At 37.3% G+C, this 27,911-nt stretch overlaps 1 protein-coding gene across 2 annotated transcripts; it reads left to right on the forward strand.

Annotated features, from left to right (window-relative positions):
* On the forward strand, nucleotides 1-27,322 carry Lk6 (MAPK interacting serine/threonine Lk6 kinase). Of its 2 annotated transcripts, XM_089737095.1 has the most exons (8): nucleotides 2-358; nucleotides 10,741-10,929; nucleotides 16,356-16,597; nucleotides 20,738-21,007; nucleotides 24,746-24,967; nucleotides 25,329-25,522; nucleotides 25,908-26,052; nucleotides 26,083-27,322. In XM_089737095.1, exons 1-8 carry the CDS (start codon nucleotides 322-324, stop codon nucleotides 26,191-26,193), a joined length of 1,410 nt encoding a protein of 469 aa, XP_089593221.1. In that variant the 5' UTR covers nucleotides 2-321; the 3' UTR covers nucleotides 26,194-27,322. The 2 variants fall into 2 exon arrangements, with proteins under 2 accessions (XP_028026478.2, XP_089593221.1); XM_028170677.2 differs by having other exon boundaries at nucleotides 1-358; nucleotides 25,908-27,322.
* The last annotated feature ends 589 nt before the right edge of the window (nucleotides 27,323-27,911 follow it).

A 27,911-nucleotide genomic window follows, 5' to 3' on the forward strand; every position in this document is an offset into this window, starting at 1 on the left:
TCAGTTGGATTTCAGAACATCGGATAGGCGGGCGTGTGTAGGATGGATCGCTAACGATACCAGCAGTTTTTTATTCCGTCTTCTAAGAGTGTTTGTTTATTACCTTCCGGCACAATTTACGTACATCCTTCTCGACGGTGGTGCTTTTTTCGTTAATTTCTCGAATTATTTTTGGCGTTTTTTTTTCCTTCATCTTTTAACGCTGTACCGATTTCACGTCGAGAAGGCGACCGCCACAAGTTTGAAAGCGGCTTTTGAAGAGTAGTACACCTACTCGTTTTAAATATCATTATCGCTGTATCAACGTATCAAGCAATCAAGATGGTCAAGAAGGTATCGGAAGAGAGTGTAGATAGCGGTAAGTAATTTTTTTTCTAGATGCGGTAGGTAATATTACATTCCATTGATGCAACATTTTTATTGGCCTTATTTGCAAATTTTCACTATAACTAAAACTATAAAATTTATTTTGAAAAACTGTAACTACCTATGTGTGTTAAAAACATTTCAATCACAAATAAAGAAATAAAAAGCTTTAAAATTTTGATAACTTTGAGTGCAATCGTTTTTGTCTGTCGAAAACACCTACGAATTAACCTACTGTTCGAAAATAAACTTATCAATGAAGTGACGGTTTCTTTGAAATAAAAAGCACAAAAAAATTGGACGCTCCTCTCGGGTGTAATAGGTACGAAAAATATATAGGTATTAGTACGATTTTATAATTGTTCTGATGATTGTTTTATTATTATTGAATTTGCTCTTATTATTGTAGGTATTAGAATACTGACCACGCTCAATACTATGTATATTGGAATGTTTGATCCTCAGTAGCTATGCATTGTTATTTTCATTGTTTCAATAAAATAAGACTTGATACTATACGAGTATCAAGTTGTAAGATAGGTATTCTTTTGAAGATAATTTCTTTCAAAATGCTTCTTTACTTTAATAAGTTAAACTAAAAAATATTTTTCTATAAACTTGCTCTATTGTTCCACTTGTCACGAAATTATAGGAATTTTATGAATTTGAACTATTCTTAAATAGCTTACAAACATCATTCAGAGTTCAAATTGCAAAGGTCCCGGAATGCGATCTCTGTTTTAAAATACGGTTAAATAGAACTTACATATTTTCGAATTTTGAAATTCCATGTAGGTATGTTCAAACGGAATTCATTGTTTTGTAAAGAGAGCTGATGTCATCGCCTCATATAACTTTATTTACTAATACGTACCGTGCTTTCTGTTCACGAGAGAATTTTTTTAAGGTGCGTTTGTTTGGAATTATTATGCTTGTATTTACCAACGCTTTTATCGTTTACTCCCGACTGGTAAATATTGATGTTGAGTTTGCATATTGATATCGTACAATTGTCATATCGTGTATTTAGTTCCGCGACGCACTGTATGCGGAACTCGTGCTCGTTAACGCTAAACTAATGGTTATCAAATCTATACTCACGACCGTAAAACAGGCTTGACATTTGGAATTTACATTAATCGTTATCCAGTGATTTCAAATTCTCGATTCGATTTGTGAATTTGCGCGTCGTTCGATAATTTTGTTATGGAACGCGTGTCTAACATGAAATGCAATTCACTCTGTAGGTAGGTAGGTAGGTAGGTATTAGGTTCTGTATAACGTTTCGGTCGCGGTGAAGCGCGGCGCCCGCCGTTCACGGCCAAGGTCAAGCTAAAACAACTGCGCACTCTTTTATTGTCGTGAATGTTATTTTTCATTTGTTGGGAATTCGTTACGTAACACGTGCTAACAGTAACTAATCAGAAATTTGCGTACAAGCTATTTTAATGATCAAATAAATGTATTAGTTACTGTAATAAAATAACTAACTACAGATATTTATTCATTCGACGTATTTAATACGAGTTTCCCACATACATACAGGTGAACGTAAGTTATTAACGAATTTCACTGAACATAATACATTGACTTCCAATTCAGTTTTTAGTTAATCAAACAGACGGTAACAGGTAACGGTAGGTACATACCTAGTCTAGTATCTGTACGAGAACGCGACATAACCTTGACCATGACTGTATTCCGGCATAATACTCCCTTCACCCCCTTCCTCCGTGAATCGATTGAAGCCTGCAGTCTGCACCGGCTGCCACCCGGAATACGCACCCCTATGACGTTTTAGTGTTTTTATTTTTCAAACCATCAAGTGTGATTCATAAAGTTTTAGGACTTTTTACGAAGTCGTTTTGTTTAATACTTGTTTCTCTAGATTATTTACTTTGTAGAATATTCATTAGATATTCCTATAATATTCCTTATAGTAACGATTTGATCACTTTGCTCGTATGGCATCTACTGACCACGGGATCCGCGCTCTAGAAAATTCTAGTTTTTTATTGCTAAATGTGGAACGTTTATTTATTTTATTCATGGTTTAGTAGTCATTTTTTTTAAATATATCCAATGTTTGGCCAACCCGTTGGTAAGTAGTTATGTTCTCTAATGGATAGCTAAGTTGATTCCTACAGGATTGACATGTCGACATGTTTTGTTGACATGTTACGTCTTACAAACAAAATGGGCGTATTGTTTTTCTAATCTGTTTGCATTATAACAACTTCAATGGTTCATATCGAGTGAAAGTAATGTTTCGCTGGTACAACGTTTCACGTATGACCTTATCAGCCGTTTACTTGGTTATTTAATGGACGCTGAATTCTAATGTACTTATGGCGTATAAGTTCTAATGTATACTAAAATTAAGTTCAAATTTGTATATTATATTTTATCTACATTAAAAATGCTTAATCGTGGCAAAGCGTGGTTGCGTTGTAACAGTTTGCAAGTACATGTTGTTTTCAGTGAAGGGTGGATAGTTCTTGCAGTAAGAAAGCGGCAGTATGTACATAGTGCGCTAGTCAAGCTGTTTATATGTATTTAGGTATACGCAAAATAAAAGCAGTGTATCAGAACTGCCATACTTAACATTTTAGTTCTATCATACACAGTTAGTTGCTTTTTGTTATTCAGTCTTTCTTGATTAAGTTTATAGAAAGAAGACAATATATCGTCACTTGAATGTTTAAATGCATTCATAAAAATTAAAATACGAAAAATGGAGATACGGGCGACCGAATTATATCAAAGTCCAAATTACATTGGAATTCATACCCAAAGGCATATTAAATAATAATATGTGAACACACCACACCATCAGCATTTGCTACCGAAACCAGGATCAACCCAAATTGGCATAATTGGCCACAAACATTTTAAATTACTCGTTCATTAACCGATTATAAAATTTACCTACGCCACAAGATTTACGAAATTTAAAAACATTAACACGACCTAGTCGACGGCGCGCCTGTATACAAGTCGTAAATTACTTTGAGTTATTGAAAAAAAAAAGGGAAAAAATGTGTAAATATAACTGTACTTTCACGATCTGCTAAGCCGTTGAGACATTGAAAGACACGGCGCCAGTGTTGCAAGGGAATTTGCATTTCCAATTAGAAAGCGCCTTGTTTCTTCTTAGCTCAAGGGTATACAACAAAAGCACGGTTTATGATCACTGAAGTATGGAGCCCGTTGCCGCACAGATTAGAAAGTTGATACTGTAGCCGCTAATTCGTAAAGAGAACTCGATCGTGTTCAGTTTCATGATGCACAAAAGTGGCAAGCCCAAATTGCTCATACAGGTTTCAAAGATACGGGTGTTCCAGAACAGTCTAGACCTGTGATTGATAAAAAACAACCCGCTGTCCCGCTATGATGAGGTCCGCTAACGCAACGAAACGTCTCTAGTTGAAATCTCATAAAACTTGTAGCTCCGACGCCTATATATTTGCTTGATTATACTTAATAAACATTTGCGGCATAAGCATTAATATGAGAAGGAACAAAATAACTAGCATCAGATTTTAATTGCATTGGCGTAAGAAACGAACTTTTTCAAGACATTAAAAATGCTACGAAATACATTCTGTAATAAAGAACTAATATTATCAATTAGAAAGAGACGATACCGCTACCGAAATTTAAAAAAAAAACGATATCGTGAAATTGTTTATTTTCTATTTCTAATAAATCATTCCTATAGCTTAAAAAGTTTTTTTAGGCATCTTTGATTTTTTAGACAACTTATTGTTTTCTATATCATTTACTAGCGACCCGCCCTCGCTTCGCTTCGGAAACATGTAGCCTATGTTCATCAGGGACAGTGTCGGCTTCTAATGGAAAAAGAATTTTTCAAATCGGTCCAGTAGTTTCGGAGCCTATTCGAAACAAACAAACAAACAAATCTTTCCTCTTTATAATATTAGTATAGATAGGAAGTTATAGGTCAAGCCACAGACACTGAGATAATGCCTAGATGGGCATCAGGAAAGCAGCGATAGAAGCCATTTTTTCTTTGCAACCATCACTTACCAACGAGTGATAAATAATTATTTATTTACATACCTACATACACCTACTTACTCGTTTCTAATTTATCGATAAAACCGTTTTATTTAGATGTGGGTCATCTATTGTTCTTCGACCTCGCTAATCTGAAGGGCAGGCTCTCCGTTTATATGTGGAGCTCCTCGTATTAATGGACGGCTGTTTACGTAACGCACACGTTGTTTGACGCCACGTGGAGCCATGCGGTTCTGTCGCGTGACCATACGATACACACATCATTTGGAGCCTCTGGGTCTGCGGAGGGACTTCGGTTCCCTCTGTATTTTGTACCGTATGTTCCATGGGGAATGCTCTGAGGAATTGTTTGAGATGATCCCTTCATCTCCTTTTTATCATCGCACCTCCCGCCATCGGAGCAGAGTTCATCCATATTATCTGGAACCGCTGCGTTCATCGACAGTGCGTTTCCAGAGGTCTTTTTTGTCACGTGCCATCCGGCTATGGAATGAGCTCCCCTCCACGGTGTTTCCCGAACGCTATGGCATGTCCTTCTTCAAACGAGGCTTGTGGAGAGTATTAAACGGTAGGCAGCGGCTTGGCTCTGCCCCTGGCATTGCTGAAGTCCATGGGCGACGGTAACCACTCACCATCAGGTGGGCCGTGTGCTCGTATGCCTATAAGGGCAATAAAAAAAAAACATCAACAAGGTAGTACAATACTACTACTATCCGTCCCTGTTCCCGTTATCTGGGGTCGGGTCTCCTCACTCTACGGCGCCAGGCTGATCTTTCCTGAGTGGTCGGTTTTGGCAATTGGGCTTTCTTAAGGTCTCTTTCGATGTTTGACCACCAGGTCGATGGCGGGCGGCCTCTACCTTTCTTTTGTTCTGGAAAGCCCAATGCGACCTTCACCACTTGATCTTCGTCCCGTCTCATGATATGGCCATACCATCTAAGGCGATTTTCCGTAATTTTTAATGCAATTTTATAAATAACTTTAAACAGTCTTTAGTATGTATTTTAAGACCGGCCTGGACCCATTCTTGAATACCATTCTTGTATTCAGATATTCTTTCAAGTAGGCATCAAAAATCCCACCAACTTTTACTAAAATCATGGATTTACCGATCGGAATGCAGTTGCATCACTAACATGAGCTGATAATAAACAAAGTGCTTATTCGCATTAAACGAAAAAAAAAAAAACGTTTAGATAGCAAACTAAACTAACAATAAGTTTTATCTTTTTTATCCTGTTGATACTGATCAGGACATCAGAGCGAAGTTATAACATTATTATATTGTTATCGGTCCTTGATGCGTGCAACAATTATAAAGTTAATCACACCCCTTGAGGTCTATGAAAATAACGTTCAGAAATTGCGTTACCCATAAAGAAGAGAGTACTTAACGATAGTACCGGCTTGGCTCTGCCCCTGACATTGCTGACGTCGATGAGCGACGGTAACCATCAGGTGGGCTGTAAGCTCGACTGTCTACAAGGGCAAAAACAGACAGACCCACATACAATCAAGCTAATAAAAGTGTGTTGATAGTAAAAGCAGGATTGATTGAAAATTTGTGATCATAGATGTCATTCATCATCAGTAAATGACGAAGACACATTGATGAGCATCGAATTATCTTCCACAATAAGTCGTTTAGAGAACCTTCTAAATCCTGTACATTTATTGCCACGATTACTTTCTGATTACACGTATTTTAATTAGTAAAAACGTGTTAAACTAGTTGAAAGTTCAATAGAAGCAACTTCAAAACAATATAGATTACTAGCTTTTGTATACCGTGACCATGATTAGAATAAATAGATCTCCATTATTTGTTGTGAACTTGTGCGATACCCAATTTCACACGATATTGTCATTCGACATTGTAATTGACCGAATAAATCTTAAGATACTTAAAGTACATATTTAAAATATTTATATCGAGTTTCGTTGAATTATCAAAACCCAGTCGTGGTCTCACTAATAAAAGCTTCAATAATTGATATAATATATCGAGTGGCACAACAAAGCTGATATTGTATATTGTTTTTCGTGGTAAGTGTGCTTAATGCGAGTTTATTAACGTTCTCGATAGCGTAAAAGTTAATTCAAATTTTTATGGGGTTGGTACGTTTGCCTACGTTTGCCGGGCGCATTTCCAACTGCATACAAATTTGGGTTAACTTTTACGCTATCGAGATCGTTAAAAACTTGTAGTTGCACACTGTACACTTCCGATCATGTTCGAACAAAAGTTGAATGTTTCAATTTAGGTTCTCAAGGTCGATATGTAGGCTGCGTGACATATCTGACACGATGCAGACTGTGACTCAGTAACTCTCGATTTTAAATTTGTCAAGGCTCGCTTCCTTTACCATATCACGTTGTTTCTTTACTTCGACGCATTAGAATACAACGTGTGCGAATTAAACAGTTTTTGTACGTTGTTTTGGGAAGGAAAAAAAAACGTGTACCTACGTATAAAAATTAGAACGAATTCAGTATATTATAAACAGGAAGTGTGTCTATTTCGAAACACGTTTGTGTGGGTGTGGCTGAATTGTTATAGTTGTGCGTGTGTGTCATGCACACGGCCGCGCGTTGTCACTGCGCATTTGATGTTAGTGAGTCTGTGGTCACAAATTCCGAGTTTGTTCTATTAGAGCATCGATATATTACCTATATTATATTAAACTGGCAAGTTATATAGTACTAGCTGTACCCATCCGCTTCGCTGGGAATTTAAAATTAACATTATTATTTCTCACAAAAGATTCTCATCATTAACGCCCCCGCAACTGGTGTAGGGAGTCCAACACTCAAATAAATATTAGCCTATCCATTAAGTACATGTATTTTCTACATGGATACCAAGTTTAAAGTCAATCGGATGCAGTAGTTATAACGGAACATCCGTAAAAATCACTGTAGATTTTTATATATTAGTATAAATATAAATTAAGGTTTAAATGATTTCTTAAATGGAAGCCACATTTTTGTGTTTCGCCTACTCAAGTATCTTCTATAAAAACGAACAAACATATATATTTTTATTTGTATATATTTCTCTAAGTTAAATTTTTCGCTTCTCTCCATTGAAATGAGACGCGCATTAAACTCATTTGCTTAAAAAAAACACCTCTTGAACGTAACCAGTTTTTGTTAGAACAAGTTTTTTACGTATAATTTTATAGGATAATTTAAGCCAAGGAACGTGAAAAGATGTTTTTAATAAACACAATACCCGTTTGGTAGAATGTTGATTATTTATTTATTATTGTGGTTTAAATCAAAGATAATCATGTATTCAAAATTGTAAAGTACAATATAGCACGTTTGCTTACACACGAAACATAAGTAATTAAAAATGTAAATAAAACTCTAAATCCAGATCCAAACGCCACACGACTGCGGCAACGCGATTCGGATTTCAAACAGCTGCGTCTCTAAACATAGACAAAGTGTGTGTGATGTGTCTCTAATAACAGATTTAGCTAAATTTGGACAAACCATTTACCAGTAAAAATATAAATTATACCTCTCTCTGTACCTTAAATACCTCTTTTATACTCCGTGTGCATCTTAAATACAGAGCAATTATGGCTGATATTATGATACGAAATTGTCACTTAACAGAAAATACTAAATATAAATTGAGCCATTTTATTATGAAGAAGTTAAGATTTTAAAAAACGATGTTGCTCACAATTTGTTTTCAATTTTAATTTCATCTATTTCAGAAGTCAAGATTTAAGGTACTTTATTATTGATAACCGTTTTCATTTGGTCTTTCCATCTTTGTGTTTTAACATCCTCTGTTATTTAATTATTGTTTTACCCGAAAGCGGATTATACATTATATAGTTTGTTAGGCTAATCGGGATAATCCCCCCGTCAACGGAATTACGTGTTGCCAGCTTAATTAAAACTACTTTTTGTTCGAGTCTTACAAGAAATTAAATTGATGATGCAATGGCATCGTGTTACATTTTTTGATTTATAATGATATTTGAGATTTTGATATATAATGTAGTAAGTAAGAATGTTAGCAACGTAGAAATGTTCCTCATAGACGATTCAGAATACAATTATATAGTAAAAAAACAAAAGTATTCGACAAGTGTAGAATTAGAAGTAGGTTTAGTATTCCTATAATAACAACTACACGACTTTTGAGACTGGTCCATATATTTTATAGGTATTAATTCCGTATCTACTATTCGACGTAACGACATTCATTTGTACGCATTAACAGATCTTGTTGGAGTGTGTTTGGACAAAAGAGTCGATCGCGTAGTACAGTGGGTGTGCGTGAGCGCTGGGTGCGGCCATGTAGGTCGTTGAACCGGCTTTGTTTGCCAACTCAGCGTGCTGCCACGTCTCCCGTCATTCCACTATCGATGACAACTGTGAATGATATGTTGTTCTGGAAGTTTCGCTATTATACAATCGAATTAATTCGTTTGTCACGTGTTTTGGCCTTGCGTGAATCGAATTATTATTTGCGCCGTCATCCTCTGAGTATGTTTTTTGATTTGCAGGGATTTTTTATTTAGGGATATACGGGGAGACGATCTCGCTGACCAATTGATTTGATGAAGGTACAACGTGGTTCCTGCGACCCATAGGAGATAGGTCGAATCTCGATTGCTTTAGAATAACAACGATAGCTCCGTTCATATTGGAAAATGCATCGTTTTTCATGCTTTGTAATTTTTTTGTTATTGCCTTTATAAGCAAATAAGCATACGGTCCGTCCGATGGTAAGTGGTTACTGTCGGTCATAGACATCAGCAGTGTCAGGGGGCAGAGCCAAGCTACCTACCCCTATTTCCTATTCTCACCGGTCGTTGATTTTGACAATGACAATGAACATACTTAATCTGTATTTAAACACAATAAACTTGGAAGTGTTTCGGTTAACATGGAATAAGAATTAGTAATTGTTTGTCGTTAATAACGTTCATTGCCAAGCAAATATTTATACAAACATAAAACGTATGCCGGCGAACAGCAAATCATGAATAATTAGTTTCGTGTGTTCAATTATCAAACGGCATCGATAAAAAAATCGAACAGAAAACGCAGTAAAGCGGAGTCACGGTAAATGCATAAATTTTCGAAGCGAAAAAAGGTTAAATTTCGAAACAATAGCGTTACGCGTTTGGCACACAGCTCGGCGAGAGTCCTGCAAATGTCGGTCGCTATTCTGTTGCCGTAACCAGATATTTCAATCACGTCCATGAAATTTTACCCATACATACTTTTATCGGGCAACATTTTTCTCATTACCAACCAACCACTCCAATTGTTTCAAGTCGTCTTCTGGGCTCTTTAAACATTGAGACTTTGTTGGCGCCGTTGCGATGAGATGGGTGCAAGGCTTATTCAAACAAAAGTGGACTGTATTTATAGCTGGTTTATTAAATCTGATCAAAATTAGTACAATTTTACGGGACCGACAATTATTGTGCGTTTTTCGTTGATGCACGTCGTTTTATATTTTGTAAGTCCACGCCTCTCCCCCGCTTCCGCCGCGGTGAGGACAATAGGGTTGCTATATTTCGAACAGACTTAAAACCTCGTTAGGACAGAACTGATTGCGAGATCTCATCAAACTTAACCGTCAACTAACTGTCATTTTTGACTGCACCCGTCACATTTGCTCAAGATGTCTCGCGTAATTACATTGCAAAAGTTATGCTACTTTTTCGAATTGTTATCATGAAGTCTGTGTACATTGGATGTTCATTACATAGACGTGTTGCGCTGGTTGAATGGCTATTAGACGTACTTTGAATGGAGTTTGCTTGGCGATACCTTGAAGGTTCGTTCACTTGTGATTTAATTATATAGACGAGCGTTCAATTAGGTACACACCGACATCCGTTATTGACTATGAACACTCGTCAGTAAATTTTGTAATAACAGGATTATATATAGCATTGGTGACAGTTGTGAAGGGAAGGTTGATTCTTAAGTAAGGACAATGGGATCTCTCACCAGTCTTCACGGTATTTTATTGAAAGTTTCCGGTAACATCTTAGCATTTAGATTGAGTTCGTCTTCGTAGAGTCTAAAAAAAAAAACACGCCTTCATTTTATTGGTGGTAGAACCTCTTGTGAGTCGGCACGGGTAGGTACCAGCATCTTGACTATTTCTGCCGTGAAGCAGTAATGCGTTTCGGCTTGAAGGGTGGGGCAGCCGTTGTAACTATACTGAGACCTTAGAACCTATATCTGAAGGTGGGTGGCGCATTTACGTTGTAGAAGCAATAAAAAGCTTTCGCCCAGTGACATCGGCCGAAGTTTACTCGATGACTAATGTATTTTTGTTTACAGGTGTGGGTCGCTGTAGCAGCCAGTCGGGGAGTGAACGCGAGTCAGATGAGACTCCACGGGGCGCCGAGCAGTCCGCGCCGGTCGACATCCCCGACAGCGAGGACATGCAGCGACGCAAGGAAGAGGCGCGCAGGAAGCGTCGCAGGAAGAAGCGTTCTGGAAGCTCCGTTGTTACTTCATGTTTCCAAGGTTGGTACTGAGCAAATGACCAATAGAGTAAAATTATATTTTGCGTAATTACTGGTGGTAGGACCTCTTCTGAGTCCGCGCGGGTAGGTACCACCACATCGCCTATTTCTGCCGTGAACTAGTAATGCGTTTCGGCTTGAAGGGTGGGGCAGCCGTCGTAACTATACTGAGACCTTAGAACTTATATCTTAAGGTGTGTGGCGCATTTACGTCGTAGATGTCTATGAGCTCCAGTAACCACTTAACACCAGGTAGGCTGTGAGCTCGTCCACCCAAGAACCGTCTGTAAAACGTTCAAGACATTTTTTTAATTTTTTTTAATGGATAGTTCTCTTCATAGCAACGTTTAAAGCTGTATACACAAAGTCGAGGTGACTTAATGTAAAGCCGTAAAGTTAAAATTATCAGCACTTATACAAACAGTGGATGTAAATAATATGAGCCCAGTTCTCTTATCGCACACGATTTAATCAGCAAACAGATTAGTTATAAAAAGTTCTAGGCTAGAGATTAATACGTTGCTATCTGTGATATGGGATAATGGACAAAGAACTGGATTTTTATATTTTAAACAATGGAGGCATTGATATTCGTCAAATAAAAATATATTATGTTCTACCAACGTAGAGTTCTGAAATCTCAGAAACTAAATCTTTAACAAAGATACCGGCTCCAATTGGGGATCCAACGCGGACTCCGTAGAGGGCCCTGTAGTGATAGGTTTAGCTACTAAACCAATAGACGATATCGACGCTTGAAAGGCAAACATGACTAAGCGACAATGCGTGAACTTTACAGTAGAGCAATTTAAAGATGAAATTTCTGAAAAAAAAAATATTTTAACGAATCTAACTGTAGGATCGAAATTATTTTAATAGACCTAGAAATAGTTTTTTTTTGCCCATCGAATATACTTAAAGGCTATTGCCTATCATTTGTGTATATAGCAGTTATTGTCGCTTATATATATAGCCCATAATTTGATAAACAGGTAAAATTATCTGAATTTTATATAAAAGGTTTCTCGTCACAAGTAAAATTATCTAAGCCAGCATTGAAAGATTTGGAGTAACATGTAAAACAATATGAGCTATCGTTGAAAGATTTTCAGTAACATGTAAAGTTAGACAAATTCGCACAGCTTACAGTTTCGTTTTGGGTATATTGGACTAAAGTGATCCCATAGTTCACAACAAATCGAGTAAATGTATCTAAATACTATTCCATTATTTTATGCATGTAGAAATTGTAAAGAATTGAACTAAAATGTAATAAATTACTATGGTAAATCATGCAAAAGAGCGAAACCAAAAGAGCGAGACGTTTATGAATAAACATTTATTGTAAATATTGGACTAAAGTGATCCCATAGTTCACAACAAATCGAGTAAATGTATCTAAATACTATTCCATTATTTTATGCATGTAGAAATTGTAAAGAATTGAACTAAAATGTAATAAATTACTATGGTAAATCATGCAAAAGAGCGAAACCAAAAGAGCGAGACGGTTATGAATAAACATTTATTGTAAAAACCAATAGGGATATATTTTTTTGTAACAAAATCACGCTATTACTATTATATTTTATACAATATTTTGCCAATATTAAATAAAGAAACCATAACACATTGTAGTGTATTCCAATATAATACCAAAATCTAGTTATTGCCTCATCAGTCTTAAAAACAATAGAGAATTATTAAAACTCATAAAAGCTCTAGTTTTCAGAGTAAATCAACAACAAAAGCAATAATAAATTGTATTCTGCTATTGAACATAACCAAACCTAACAACACTATTGTACCTAATATAATCAGTCTTTTTTTTTTTTTTTTTTTTTTATGATTGAAGGATTACTGGTGGCCCGGAGGCCTTTCCAGTTTCACCAGGACAGGTGGGCGAACAAAGGCTCAGCCAGGAGGGGTGGGATTTGCTAACAGCTACCCGAGCGCCTCCGAAGGAGACCTAACAGCTCAAGAGCAGCTGCTTCGCGAATGAATCTACTACCGGATCGGAATCGCGACCCGCTGAGAAGATCCGGCGAGAAACTCAGCGAGCTGATTCATGGGTTAGGTTGCACGGCGAACTCTTTGTCGAGTTCGACGAGTACGGTTACCGAGGTCCCTAAGCCTGCTCCTAGAGCTGAAGGCGTCTAGTGCAAAGGTTATTGGATCTGAGGGATCCGTAAGGACGTGATAATCAGTCTCTAAAGGCATACGATATATATGCGACATGAGATCTTGTTATTTTTTGTTAATCAATCACAATCTTCAATATTGTGCAATGTCGTGCACGTGGAATGCTCAGAAACTCTTGTTTAAGACAATTAGGAATGACTTTGTCAGTGCAAAGTTTGAGCAAATCATCATATTTGGCTTTTGATATGGGTAACTGAGACCTATAACAAGATGTCAGTGATAACTTGATTTTAGGCTGAACTTCGACATCAAAAGATGATGCAGAAGCATTCATAGATGTTTTGTATTTAACGCTTTGCTTGTATTTTTTGAAAGTCATAACACGGATCTTGCTTATTTTCCCGGTTTGGTTGCCTTTGAAGTACTTATCACTAATACTATCCCATTTATAAAAATCTTCATAGCTCAGTCTTTAAACCTGAAAAGGCGATGAATCTTGCCTAGCTGTTGAAAATATTGTAAACCATTGTGATGATGCGTAAACAGTTGTATTTTTTGATCGATTCTCTACAATGGCATGGTATCGACATGTAAGTGTGTCCCGTCAAAAGAAAGTTTATTTGAATAATGCAACATTGCTAATACCGTATGGTTACGGTTTTGGCTTGGACAACAGTCGCAATAGAGAAGTTATCGCGTAACGTTTCTTCTAGCATCAATGGACTGAATATATTTATGTAAAATAGTTGCAATCTCATTGGCGCCACGCTAACCATTACTCTCATCCCAGTAGTAACCAAAAACATTACGAGTTCCGTTTCATAAACACAAAAATTATATACGGCTAGTTTCCTACTACGAGCATAATACAAAAGCATAGATTGTGCAAAAGGCGTGTTGAGTACTTTTTCCAAAACTAGCATATGAGATGACGGATCATCTCGGTGTATATTTTTGTGGGCTCTAAAACGGGTATAGATTTCTTCTTTTTCTGTTTCATGTTATTGCTTTTCTCTTTGTTTTTCGAGATTTTTCATTTTTTTCGTAGTGAAGAAAGACGCTTTAAACACTTGACTTTTATAGGTACATGAAATCCGATGTTGAAATTATCTAAGAATATTTTACGAAAAATTCTCTCGCTTACAATATTGTGTTGTGCTTTTTGTATAGTTTGTATAGGTTGGAGATATTTCTAATTTCTTCAGAAAGGTAAACTTTGCTCGAATTTTGACGATAGTAATGCGAAAGTACCGCTGGTATTTTTTTTATTTTTAGTGCTCAGTTGGGTGGACGAGCTCACAGCCTAGCTGGTGTTAAGTAGTTACTGGAGCCCATAGACATCTACAACGTAAATGTCACCACCCACCTTGAGATATGAGTTTTAAGTTTTCAGTATAGTTACAACGGCTGCCCCACCCTTCAAACCGAAACCCATTACTGCTTCACGGCAGAAATAGGTAGGGTGATGGTACCTACCCGTGCAGACTCACAAGATGTATCAGCGTAACTTTAACTAGTAGGTGAGCTCACGGGACTCAAACCTGATGATGTTGCTAACACTGGCCCTAGCAAGAGCAGTGCTTCGCAGAATCTACCACCGGATCGGAAACGCGACCCACTGAGAAGATCCGGCGAGAAACTCAGTGGGCTGTGTCTGTGGGTTAATTTACTCGCCGAACCCTTCGTCGCGAGCAACGGGTTCGACGAGAACGATCATCGGGGAAGTCAATCGTGAACATTTGTTAAGTACGTATTTCATTCCAAAAATTGGTACCCGTCTGCGGGATTCGAACACCGGTGCATCGCTACATACGAATGCACCGGACGCCTTATCCTTTAGGCCACGACGACTCTGTAAACTTTTGATAAATCTTTTTACGGAATCTATAGTCGTTTCTTTGGTCTTATTTGGTGGTTCACATCTCCCTCATGGGAACAAAATGCAAATAATGTGACAAACGACTTTACTAAGCGACGCCCAACTTACGAATGTCACATTTTACCAGCCCGCCAAAACGTGGTACGCGACTAGTTGCGCATACCCACACGACGTATTTAAACTCGCGCAATTCCTTAGCGACAAAAAAAAATATTTTGTTTACGGGTAAACATAACTAAGCGCCAAAAGTAACCATTGAAATTAATCAAGTAAAATTATCTAGGCGACGTAGTTATTAGAAATGTTGTCATGTAAAAATATTTACGGATGGAAAGGGATATTATGTTAAACAAGTAAAACTATCTAAGATTCAATATTATTCCATTTTGTTTCAGGTTAAATTGTATAGCTGTACCAATTACGACTACTTTGTATAGGTACAATCTACTAAGTGGTTTCAAAGAATAATTTCATAACAAGTAAAAATAAATAAATACAAACAAATGAAAATTTAAAAACATGAATAACTGACTAAGTGAATAATACCTTATTATTAAAATGTCCTAACTGCAGGATGTCTCTAAAATAACTTTTTGTTTTGTCGTTTGGTAGGAAAAAACTCTGCATTTTTATGCAAATCACACCATATCTAAGCGACATAAAATATGTCACAGAGTGATGAAACCTATACTAAACGACGCAGAAAAATCAGACGATTCCAATGGTGTATATAACTCATTTTACCTACTTTTGTCGCTTAGTCAGGATTGCCTTTCAAGCGTCGATATGAACATAATCAGTAAAAGTTTAGCTTTGCTTCTATTTATGTCTTTATATAGGTATAGTTATTAGTTTATTATTATTAGTATGCATACATATTTAAACATGCATGTGTATGCCTAGTGTCGAATTTGAGATTGACAAACGGACACTCCTAGACCACGAGTATTAATTTTATTGTGCGGATAATTCTAGCTCGCATACCGTCGCTATCAGTCTCCGTTTATTTCCATTGCGTAGTTCTTCGGTGAAGGGTAAAGAGCCGTTATTTCGTCGACTCTATGACCTTAAATATAAAGGTCGGTGGTGGCATTCGCATCGACTAGGTCACCAACACCAGTACAATAAAATATGTATAGTGTAAATGGCAACTCTGCTTTTAAGACCGGTGTGCTTAGTGCGAGTTTTTTAACGTTCTCGATTGCGTTAAAGTTAACTTAAATTTGTATAGAGTTGGAACTTCCTACGTTTGCTACTAGGGGCGCTGTTGCAACTGCATACTTTGAGTTAACTTTCACGCTATCGAGAACTTTAAAAAATTCGCATTAAGCACACGATCCTCCGTGAGCTCGTTTGTGTTCAAACGTAAAGGAATGATTGAGTGATTTGTTGTATTTTAACCGCAGACCTGTACAAGTTGACGGGCGAGGTTTTGGGCGAGGGCGCATACGCCTCGGTTCAGACGTGCGTTAACATTTACACGGGGCTCGAGTTCGCTGTGAAGATCATCGACAAAGTACCGGGGCACGCCCGCGCCCGGGTGTTCCGCGAAGTGGAGACCTTCCACTACTGCCAGGGACACCCGAACATAATCCAGCTCATCGAATTCTTTGAGGACACGGACAAGTTCTATCTTGTCTTCGAGAAGGTCAGTCCCGTCCAGCATTCATTTACATATTTCATTACTCTTACTTTTTGACGTCCAATGCACTTGAAGATTTGCACACGCATCAAGAATTGAACCCACAAACACAGCCCACTGAATTTCTCGCCGGATCTCCTCAGTGGGTCGTGTTTCCGATCCGGTGGTAGATTCTGCGAAGCACTGCTCTAGCTAGGGCCAGTGTTAGCATCACTCCGGTTTGAGCCCTGTGAGCTCAGCTACTACTACTACTAACTTTACTAACTTAACTAGCGAACTACTTTTGAATATTTAATTATCAATGCGTTCGATTTGACAAAAATAACACATTTGAGTTTCTCGCCGGATCTTCTCAGTGGGTTGTGATTCCGATCCGGTTGGTAGATTCTACGAAGCACTGCTCTTACTAGGGTGGGTGTCAGTGTTGGCAAACTCTCAGGTTGAACCCATGAGCTCACCTGTCCACTAGAGCGTATCTGGAATAGCCTCTGAGGTTACCAGCGATTATGTACAAAAAATATTATTAAATTTATTCCAATTTTTCACGGTATCTCTCGAGTGTGTGTAAACGTTAAAATATGAATTACCGAAATATGAATTATATGTGTAAAATTAATGTTTTCGTCCAAAAATATTAAAATGTATTAAAATTATTTCATTCATATCATATGCGTTTGTTCAGGTGTGAGAAATGAGTTTTATTCAATACATTCATGGTTTTAGTGTTGACAAATGCTGAAAAAATTTTTTGTTTTATTTTTCATCGTAGCAGGTATTATTGATATTGGTTGTATCACCTAGTATTACGCTTAAATTGCAATCATTGCATCATTTGTTTGTTATGAATCGTAATGCTGATGCAATACTCATTATTCTTGATTCATTGAATTTCTCGAAGATTTTAACACTTATTAATGAAGGTAAAATTATGACGGACTATAATTGGAGGTTAGAAGCGATTGAATTTGGGGAAATAGCAATATTAGTCGTACGCAGAGTACTAGTATGATACTCAGCACGTGTATGTCAGTATCGTGTTTTTAAGTATCCGGATAGACCATTTGATAGGTCTTTAACATTTAGAGGCTTTTAGGTTATCAATTTTTTCACTGGTGGTAGGACCTCTTGGGAGTCCGCACGGGTAGGTACCACCACCCCGCCTATTTCCGCCGTGAAGCAGTAATGCGTTTCGGTTCGAAGGGCGGGGTAGCCGTTGTAACTATACTCAGATCTTAGAACTTATATCTCAAGGTGGATGGCGCATTTAGGTTGTAGATGTCTATGGGCTCCAGTAACCACTCAACACCAGGTGGGCTGTGAGCTCGTCGATCCATGTAAGCAATACAAAAAAATTATAATTAAATACTTGAGTCGTCTATTATCAAAGGTGGCAATCTATGCATTTGGACAACAAATTTTTATTGATATGTCAATACAGATTGATTTGAATATAATCGTCTCCTTCAAAGAATACGGTTCAAAACCTGCATTAAATAAAGGTTAATAGTTAACCTGTTATTTATCTAAGATGTCGTTCCGAAGAGTTTTGTGACTGCCAATGGAATACAAAGTCAATAATTCGTTTTTCTGATTTACCAATCATTGTCCAAAAGTCAGATTGCCGGCTTTGATAATAGTCGACTCATTTGTCATAGCTGAACTGATATTTGCTATTAGCATATTTTTTTTGACTCTGTCTCGAGACATCATTGATATAATTAACGCATAATAATTTTTTAAATAAATTACACATTTCGTGCACTGACATAATCAACCTATTAATTTAAATGTAAATTAAAAAAATCGGACCACATAACCGGAGGCGCGCCACTAATTCTACCCAACTTTAATGAATTTTTCTGCGTTCATTATTACTTTCAGTAGAAATATAAGTCATATGCTTCACGCTGTGACTCATTATTTCATTTGTTAGTTTAACATCAACTGAAAAATCGAACATATTTCGCGTGTGAATCATCTAGTCTAGTTTCGCCGATAGCGCTTTGTTTGAAATACTATTTTTAAATTCCTACGTTCTTATTGAGTTTATTGGTGGTGCGTATGTTTTTTTTTTTAATTCGTTAACATGTATTATTATTGTTGATACATAAATATGTTCAACTCTCGTATCTATGACGCAGCGTGTTTACATAACAAAACGTTTAGGTATATAAATAAATACATATATGAATTCGCAAACTATACGGTCCATATCAAATTGAATGTAATAAAGTACAATCATGTGTTGTGAACTCTGCGATAACGTTGTTTATTTACGGATTATGTTTTTTTTTATTACATCCAGTTGGATCGTCTATCTCCATAAAATTGATACAAGACGTGCGCTGTATATTTTTCAGTTTGACCGGTATAAAAGCTATGGCGGTAGTAAAGTAACGTGAATGACTCGACAGATCTGTTTTTAAAGATGGCCCCGTCGGTTGCTGTGTGCGTAAGATTGCTTTTAATTAATCCGGCATTAATATGGCGCGTAATCTCGATACTCTTCTGACTTTATAATATATCAATCATGTCCAAGAACAACTGATATAAAACCTGAATTCTGAAATGTGAATTCGTTTAGAAAGCTTGCATATAGGTATACCTATTGTTTTTAGTCGGTGAAAATTTAAATAAATCAATATAACACTGTTCTTAATATGTGATGAAAACAATGGCAAACTTTAAAAAAAAATGTTATTTGAATAAAACAATAGTTATTTCTTTATTCATTAACATTATTAGCTCCCATTACACATTAACATTATGAAACCTAAGAAGGTTTGTTTAAATTGTATTAGATAAGTGGTTTTACTTTATTTGCCTATATCTGCCGTGAAGCAGTAATGCGTTTCGGTTTGAAGGGCGGGGCAGCCGTTGTAACTATACTGAGACCTTAGAACTGATATCTCAAGTTGGGAGGCGCATTTACGTCGTAGATGTTTATGGGATTCAATAACCACTTAACACCAGGTGGGCTGTAAGCTCGTCCACCCATTTAAGCAATAAATTAAAAAAAAACATTTGATATTTATGTTAGTGTACCGACTGAAGCTTATGTTAGTATTGCTATATAAAAGGGCCGATATACCACTAGGTAAGAACCTCCACTTAATTGTTCTAAGCGGCTCTCCCTCTCCATCTTTGGATCACAAGTCTCTAAAAGTTTTCACAGTTTTACGGCTCCCTCGCATCACATTCGGCCCTCTCTTCTCTCGGTCCCCTAGTTGATCATAAGTAATCTAGAACGCATTAAAACCGACCTTGATTTTCCACAAGCTTTCGATACTTCCGATCACTTCGTTCACGGAAAATCTTCTACTATGAATGTAAAAAAAAACAACTGTTAATGCATTTCGTGTACCAACCCGACCGTTAAGCTTACATTTCCGTAAAATATAAATTGTTTTTTTTTCTTGTTTAGATAGAAGAAGCATTTGCGTTTCATCGGTTCTTTAGTTTTCCGGTTTCCATGGGTAGGTTTCCATCAAAACGTGATTGACGCTCTCCAACTTGAGATGTGAGATCCAAGTCTCGATCCCGTTTGGAATTACGCGTCTGTCTTACGCATCATCAAACGACACCAATTCCGTGTGGTAGAAATAGACAATACGTACTATTGAAGTTACCGACTTATGTGAGCTTAAAATGTGCACGTGTTTTTTGTCGTAATGTAATTACGGAAATGTCTTAATTACACCGGTAACCGTCCTCGTCGAACCCGTCGCTTGCGACGAAGGTCTCGACGAGCGAATTAACCCATAGACACAGCCCACTGAATTTTTCGCCCGATCTTCTCAGTGGGTCGCGTTTCCGATCCGGTGGTAGATTCTGCGAAGCACTACTCTTGCTAGGGTCAGTGTTAGCAACACTCCGGTTTGAGCCCCGTGAGCCTACCTACACACGTTAGGGTGAAGCTGAAATAACCTCTCAAGGCTATCAGCAATAGGAAGGAAAAAAAAAAGTCTTAATTACAAGATGTCGCTTTTGTTAACGTGGAAGTTTTATGTTGAACTATTTTAGGGATATGACTAAAAAAATGATGCTTCTTCCACCCCTAGATGTGTACTGCGGCATAATTGCATGTTCAAGATTCACGCGGCGTCTTAACACACGAGTCAAGCTTGTTTTTATTGTTTGTTACAGATCAATGGCGGTCAGCTCCTCTCTCGTATACAGGAGCACCATTACTTTTCTGAGCCGCAAGCGGCGGAGATAGTTCGCGAGCTGGCGAACGCCCTGCACTTCCTCCACGGGAAGGGAGTCGCTCACAGGGACTTGAAGCCCGAGAACATTCTGTGCGTTTACCGCGACAGGCTGTGCCCGGTCAAGATCTGCGACTTTGATCTGGGTAGCGGCATCAGCTTCACGTCGAGCGTAGCGAGCCCGCTGGCCACGCCGCAGCTGATGACGCCGGTCAGTATTCACTCGACATTCTAACAAATAGATCTAAAATATCGACGCTTGAAAGGCAAACGTGACTAAGCGACAATGCGTGAACTTTACTGTAGACTAATTTAAAGTTGAAATACCTGAAAAAAATTATATTTTGACGAATCTAGCTGTAGGATTGAAATGATTTTAATAGACTTAGAAATATTATTTTTTTTGCTTGGAATATAGTCATTGCCTATCATTTATGTACAAAGCAGTTGTTGTCGCTTAGTCACGTTTGCCTTTCAAGCGCTGATATGTAATTAATTCATTAACAATATAGCGTAATTCGAAATCTGTCATCGTAGATATATCAAATTAAAAAATATATGTATATGACGGCTGATAGAAGAGAATGGAAGAGAAAAATTAGCTGTGCCGACCCCACCTAGTGGAATAAGGTGGAGAAAATAAAGAATATTATAAATATACAAAAGTCTGTCCCTACTTAAAGACGCTTACGCTATACGCTTAGGCGTATCGCTATTTAATTCAGCAAATTTGATATTCATGACGGCAACTGAGTGTTAGTTTAAATCTTGTAGCTGAGAAAATAAGGTGCATAATTTATTATTAGGCCTCTTTGTCACCCTTTTAATTTAATACCCTTAACACTAAGAGATCAATAGCGCAATTTATGCCTCAATAAAGTTATTAGTCATATTTAGTACATTCTAGAGCATCAGCAAAGTTATCTGAACTGTCTGACGAGATTTTGTTTTGTGAATACCAATACTCTTTATTAATTTCGCCAAATTTCTAAAGGTATTGATGTTCTCATAGCTACGCCGCGATGTATTTTGGCTATTTTGAAAGTGTCTTAAACAAATAAAAAAGTACTTTAGTGATCATAATAAAAATATATTATTAAGGAGTATTTTTAATAAAACCGAAGTAGTAAAGGCGCTTTAATGATAATGATTGTGCCCTATCTTCATGGTTTATGTGATTGTATTATTTTACCGTGTCATTGTAAAACGTTATAATATTGTGTGATCACGTACATAATGAATTTGATCAGTCGAAGGAACGATACGTACTCAACAAATGTTCACGATTGACTTCCACGGTGAAGGAATAACATCGTGTAATAAAAATGAAACCCGCAAAATTATAATTTGCGTAATTACTGGTGGTAGGACCTCTTGTGAGTCCGCGCGGGTGGGTACCACCACCCTGCCTATTTCTGCCGTGAAGCAGTAATGCGTTTCGGTTTGAAGGGTGGGGCAACCGTTGTAACTATACTTGAGACCTTAGAACTTGTATCTCAAGATGGGTGGCGCATTTACGTTGTGGATGTCTATGGGCTCCAGTAACCACTTAACACCAGGTGGGCTGTGAGCTCGTCCACCCATCTAAGCAATAAAAAAATAATAAAAAAAAGGAAAATTATTTTAGATTCACTTTCTTAAATTGACAGAATATAACTAACTTCGTACCTGATAGTTGTATTTCAATAAATACAATTCGGTTATAATATTAAAAGTCACTGATACTATAATGTATCGGCGCATAAAAACGGAAATATTGTAACTCTCCAAATGTCTCAAGGTGGGTGGCGCATTTACGTTGTAGATGTCTATGGGCTCCAGTAACCACTTAACACCAGTTGGGCTGTGAGCTCGTCCAACCAACAAAGCATTAAAAAAAAATACGAATTTTCCACTGTAAGAGAAAAACTTGAGATTTCAAACACAAACACTTCTTCTCTATTGTTAAATTTACAAGTGATTTTTTTTACATTTAAATTTGTTTTGTGATTTCCTCCCCAAAAAAGGCACATTGAAGTCAATTAAATAAAATGGACTACTTTCTTTTGGTTTGTCATGGGTTACAAGCATTTCTGTTTTTTTGGCATCGATTTTATTAAAATATCGTAAGGCCACATGCGTAAAAATATTTAAAAAAACTATAGCTAAATATGTGTAATATATCTATGATATACCATATATATGTTAATGATTTTTTAACAGAACACAATTTGAAATTGAAAAATCAAATTTTAAAAGTTTAAAATGAACAAACCCGTGAACAGACATGATAGAATTTTAATTTAATATAAACTAGTGGTCGCCCGGTAGTCGAAATTCGACTATAATTCTATTCTATTCTATTTTCAAAGACTATTTATTCTATAATCACAAATTCCGCCAAGACTACACTACCTATAGAAAAATATAATAAAGACAAACAATATTTAATCTATTCTCAATTTAACCACAGACGTCAAGAACAAAAGTTTGACAATAAATAAATGGTAAGCATGCGTGTGTGCGTCAAATACATGGTAGTGTGTGTAATGTTTTTTTTTATTGATTTAATGTATTTTTAGGCATCATTTAAAAAAAATATTAACATTGTGCACTCCTTCTCTATATTCTCTATAAGTGTGGAAAATTTCATACTCCTCCGTCCGCGCAATTTTCGTAAAAAGGGATACAAAGTTTTTCCTTCACGTATTAATATATAGATATTTTAATAAATAATTTAAGCCTCGGTTCGTTGTTTACTGCGAACTACGTACACATGTACATATATGTTATTATTAGTATTCGCTGACTGCATGTGTTACATGTATAGAATCTATAATTAGTAACAAAATATATATTGTGAACAGAACATGTTCGTATCGCGTTGAATATCAGTTCGACATCCTTTGTTCGAATCACACATTTGAAATTTATATTAGTTTATTTTCTCCATATTATTTAAATATATAATATATTAATCATTATTTCCACACCCATGTTTTGTTTGTTGTTCGAATGAGTTACAATTCATTATTTATCTTTTACGATGCTTTATTTTATTGTAATTAACGAAGAACTGCTGACGCCACAGAAGGGCTCAGAAATAAGTCACGGTTGTGTGATAAAAAATTAACACGTTGATTTTTATTTCTATTTGTTAATTACAATAGAGATAAAATGCCCGTTTTAAGAAGAGCAAGGTTACGTTAACTGTACACTAAAATCTTTTAAGACGTCATTCATTAATGAAGTGATACGTGTATTTGAGATTTTACATAAATTCGATCGAATACATTATAAGTCAACAGAAGTCATTGCCTCTTAAGCTATAACCCAAAATGTATTATCTCTCCGTAAATTTTCCCTTCTAGCTAACTAATTGATTGATAATCATTAATGTGTTTCAATTTGTTCTCATCGTCTCCCTGTTGCATAGAGTAAGCATAATATTAATTATATGCCTAAACCTGCCTAATATGTTTCATTTTGAAGGATTTTGAAAAGGGACAATTATATTAATAGTTCTGTGCATATACATACTGTAAGGTGTAGCAAACTTGTTAGAACTACCGCAGTAGGATAGCTCACGAAATGAAAGTTTGATACAGAGTGCTAGCCTAGTATATCTACTGTTGAATATTTAATGTACTCATTGACGGTGACTGATTTGTAACTTTTTGATTGACTGTAACTTTTGTAACTGATTTGAACTCAAATAATTTTGCAATATCCGGCCTCGAGTCTTTAGAGTTAGTTATCTATAATATTGAGTAAATTATGTCTTGTGATTCGATCGAAGGTAAAATGAAGATATTTTATAAAAACTAACAGTTAGTCGATTATAACCGCTAATCCCAGGGAACTATGTAAAGCTCAAAATCGACTAAGATCTGGCACTATTGAAAACATATTTTTATCGAACTATCAATGGATCAACTTTCTGAAATAGTATTCTCTTTTGCCAAAACAGGTGGGCAGCGCTGAATTCATGGCACCCGAAGTGGTGTCCCTGTTCGCGGGCTCGGCTGCGACGCACTATGACAAACGATGTGACCTGTGGTCGCTGGGCGTCATCGCCTACATTTTACTCTGTGGGTATCCGCCGTTCCGCGCTGACTGCGGAGCTGATTGCGGATGGGAGCGCGGAGAGAACTGCCGCGCCTGTCAGGATCTCCTTTTCACTTCGATACAGGTAATAATACTAATATAATAATACAGTAAAATCAAACCAGCAAAATTATAATTTGCGTAATTACTGGTGGTAGGACCTCTTGTGAGTCCGCGCAGGTAGGTACCACCAACCTGCCTATTTCTGCCGTGAAGCAGTAATGCGTTTCGGTTTGAAGGGTAGGGCAGCCGTTGTAATTATACTGAGACCTTAGAACATATCTCAAGGTGGGTGGCGCATTTAAGTTGTAGATGTCTATGGGCTCCAGTAACCAGTTAACACTAGGTGGGCTGTGAGCTCGTCCACCCATCTAAACAATAAAAAAATCATAAATAAATACAAATAAATCTATAGACATGTTGTAAATAACTTATTTTCGTAACAGGAGGGTCGTTATTCGTTCCCCGAAGAAGAATGGTCACACATTTCTTCTGAAGCGAAAGATTTGATTCGGCAACTGTTGGTGCGCGAAGCCTCCCACCGACTGAGCGCGGAACGCGTGCTCCAGCACCACTGGCTTCGTCGCGCCGACCCGCACGCCCAGCACCCTAAACTGCAGACTCCTCATAATATTAAACGGTAAGATTTTATAATACGTTTTTTGCCTTTGTAGGACAGTATAGTAGTAGTATACAGCTCACATGATGATGAATAATCATCATCGCTCATGGATGCCAGTAATGTTAGGAAAACAGCTAATTCGCTAAATCGCAGTGCTCTCGAATATTGTGTAGAGGGATGTTAATTTCAAAGCCTGTCTGTCGCACTGTCGATGAATGCAGTGGCTTTAGCATGAGCCCTGCTCCTGTGACGAGCGATGCAAGGATAAAAACTTGAGATGACTGGAGCATCTTAAACAATTCCTGAGAGGTTCTTTTTCAGATAGCCAGCCTTATGTGTTAGTGACTGTTGTTTTGCATACGATTTAACTTAGTGTTTTACTAGAGCTAAACATTATTTGCAGGAACTTATCCGCTCGCAACCTGTCGGAGTTCGCGGAGTCTGCGATGGCGGTCAACCGCGTGATCCAGCAGCACTTCTCGATGAACTACTCGTACATGGAGCGTCCGGCGGCGGTGCGGTGCAGCAAGTCGTGCTGCGGGGGCGCGGCGGGGCGCGGGGCGGCGGGCGGCGCGGCTGCGGGCGGCGCGGCGTCGCTGCTGGAGGCGGACGAGTTCGCGCCGCTGGGGCTGTCCCCGCCGGCCGAGTCCGAGCTGCTGCGGCGCCGCCTGCAGCCGCCGGTGCACTAGCCGCCGCCGAGCCCGCCGAACGACCCGATACGGTTTCATTTGAGCCATTAAACGTATATTTTTATTGATAATGAAAACGACTGAGTAGTTTTTACGACGTGTAGCGTGCCGCGGGCGTCCCGGGCTCCGCACCAGGCGTGGATGATATTTTTGGATTTTTAAAATCCTCATTTTGAAGTCGAGCTCGTACTCGTGTGCGGTCGCCTTCCTTTCGTGGCCTATTCCTTGCAATAAATAGAAATTATGTAATTTTCGACGGCGTTTTCGGATCCTAGTCTGTTTATGTGATTGTTTTTATGCATTTTTACTGATTATTAAAAAAAAAACGCATCTCAATTTTTAAATTTCGAATCGATCTATGAAATGAGAAAGGTAGTTGAAGTGCGGGCGATATGTGACATTTTTATAAGGTGCAAGTGTAAATATTCTCGCGTTTATTTCGATCATTACATAATTATAATATTTTGGATATGTAAAATAAGAATAAAATTCTCTTAGTATTGTCCGACGAACAGAACGGATGCTTGTGAATAGATTGTATGAAACGTCATATATGCTACGCTACTACAGTAGGCTACTTGCTACTTAATTAACCGAGAGGCCGTAACATTTCACAATCCTTAAATTACTCAAAGAGTTTAATGAAAATCTTTGTAAAAGATTGCAATTTTTAATAGATCTACTAATTAAAATATCTCGAACGAAGTATAATATAATGATAATTATGTGTTGGCAAGTTGTCCTCTGTGAGTACCTACTTTAAGTGTTGCATGGGGTTCCATGGAGCTGCCATAACATTGTGATCAGTTTGAATACTTTTATATTGCTGAAAGAATGTGGTGTTGATATTGTTAAGTGTAGACTTGCTAGACTGTAATCCTGCGTAGTTCGTTGATTGGACGAGGAATGAAAATGTACAAATCAGTTGGCCGTTATTGTTTACATTATAAATTTTATATTACACAAATTATAATAAAAATTATATTTATGTTTTGTAATTCGTATCTGAGTGAGTGGCTTTAATCCAATCAATTTAAAAAAATTACATACGCAGATGTTTGTTGAAATTTTGTTTTACGACTAAATCATTGATTTGAAATGTCATTTGAAATACAGATGTTTGAATTTTTATTTGTTTTTCATTTATTTGGACTAGTGAATCCCGGCTGTGGTAATCGAGGTTTTGTAAATAAGGTAACGATTGGCAATAAAATGCTGAAATATAACATTACTTTATCTGTCTTGAAAAATACTGCGCTAATTTTATGGATTAGGTAAATAACAGGTCCAATATATGCCTTGAGTTGGCAGACAATCCAGTTAAAATTCATTTCTCTGAATAGTCAGGAGGTTGACGAGGGCCATGCTTCTATGTCACATTACGCCATGGGACGCTAGATTCACATCATCGCCGTGACTAGATAGCTTCTCGGTTAACAAGTTTTCCAATAATCACGTATCAAAATTTATAGGCAGCGGCTTGGCTTAGCCCATGGCATTGCTGACGTCCATGGACGATCACTCACCATCAGGTGGGCTGTGTGCTCGTCTGCCAATAAGGGCAATAATAAAAAAAGGCATCATATGCATCTCACGAATAAGAAACAGTAGCCTTAGGTCGAATACAAAATGAAATACTTATCTATACTAATATTATGAAGAGGAAAGATTTGTTTGTTTGTTTGTTTCGAATAGGCTCCGAAACTACTGGACCGAAT

Source organism: Bombyx mandarina, chromosome 22, assembly GCF_030267445.1.
Source record: "Bombyx mandarina strain Sakado chromosome 22, ASM3026744v2".
NCBI classification, from domain to species: Eukaryota; Metazoa; Arthropoda; class Insecta; order Lepidoptera; family Bombycidae; genus Bombyx; species Bombyx mandarina.

Bases quoted from the DNA above. Each gene is read 5' to 3' on its own strand.
- Lk6 (XM_028170677.2), top strand. From the start codon at position 322: ATGGTCAAGAAGGTATCGGAAGAGAGTGTAGATAGCG. The intron at 10,930-16,355 runs GTTGGTACTGAG...TTTTAACCGCAG, and splicing joins TGTTACTTCATGTTTCCAAG to ACCTGTACAAGTTGACGGGC. The intron at 21,008-24,745 runs GTCAGTATTCAC...TTGCCAAAACAG, and splicing joins CGCCGCAGCTGATGACGCCG to GTGGGCAGCGCTGAATTCAT.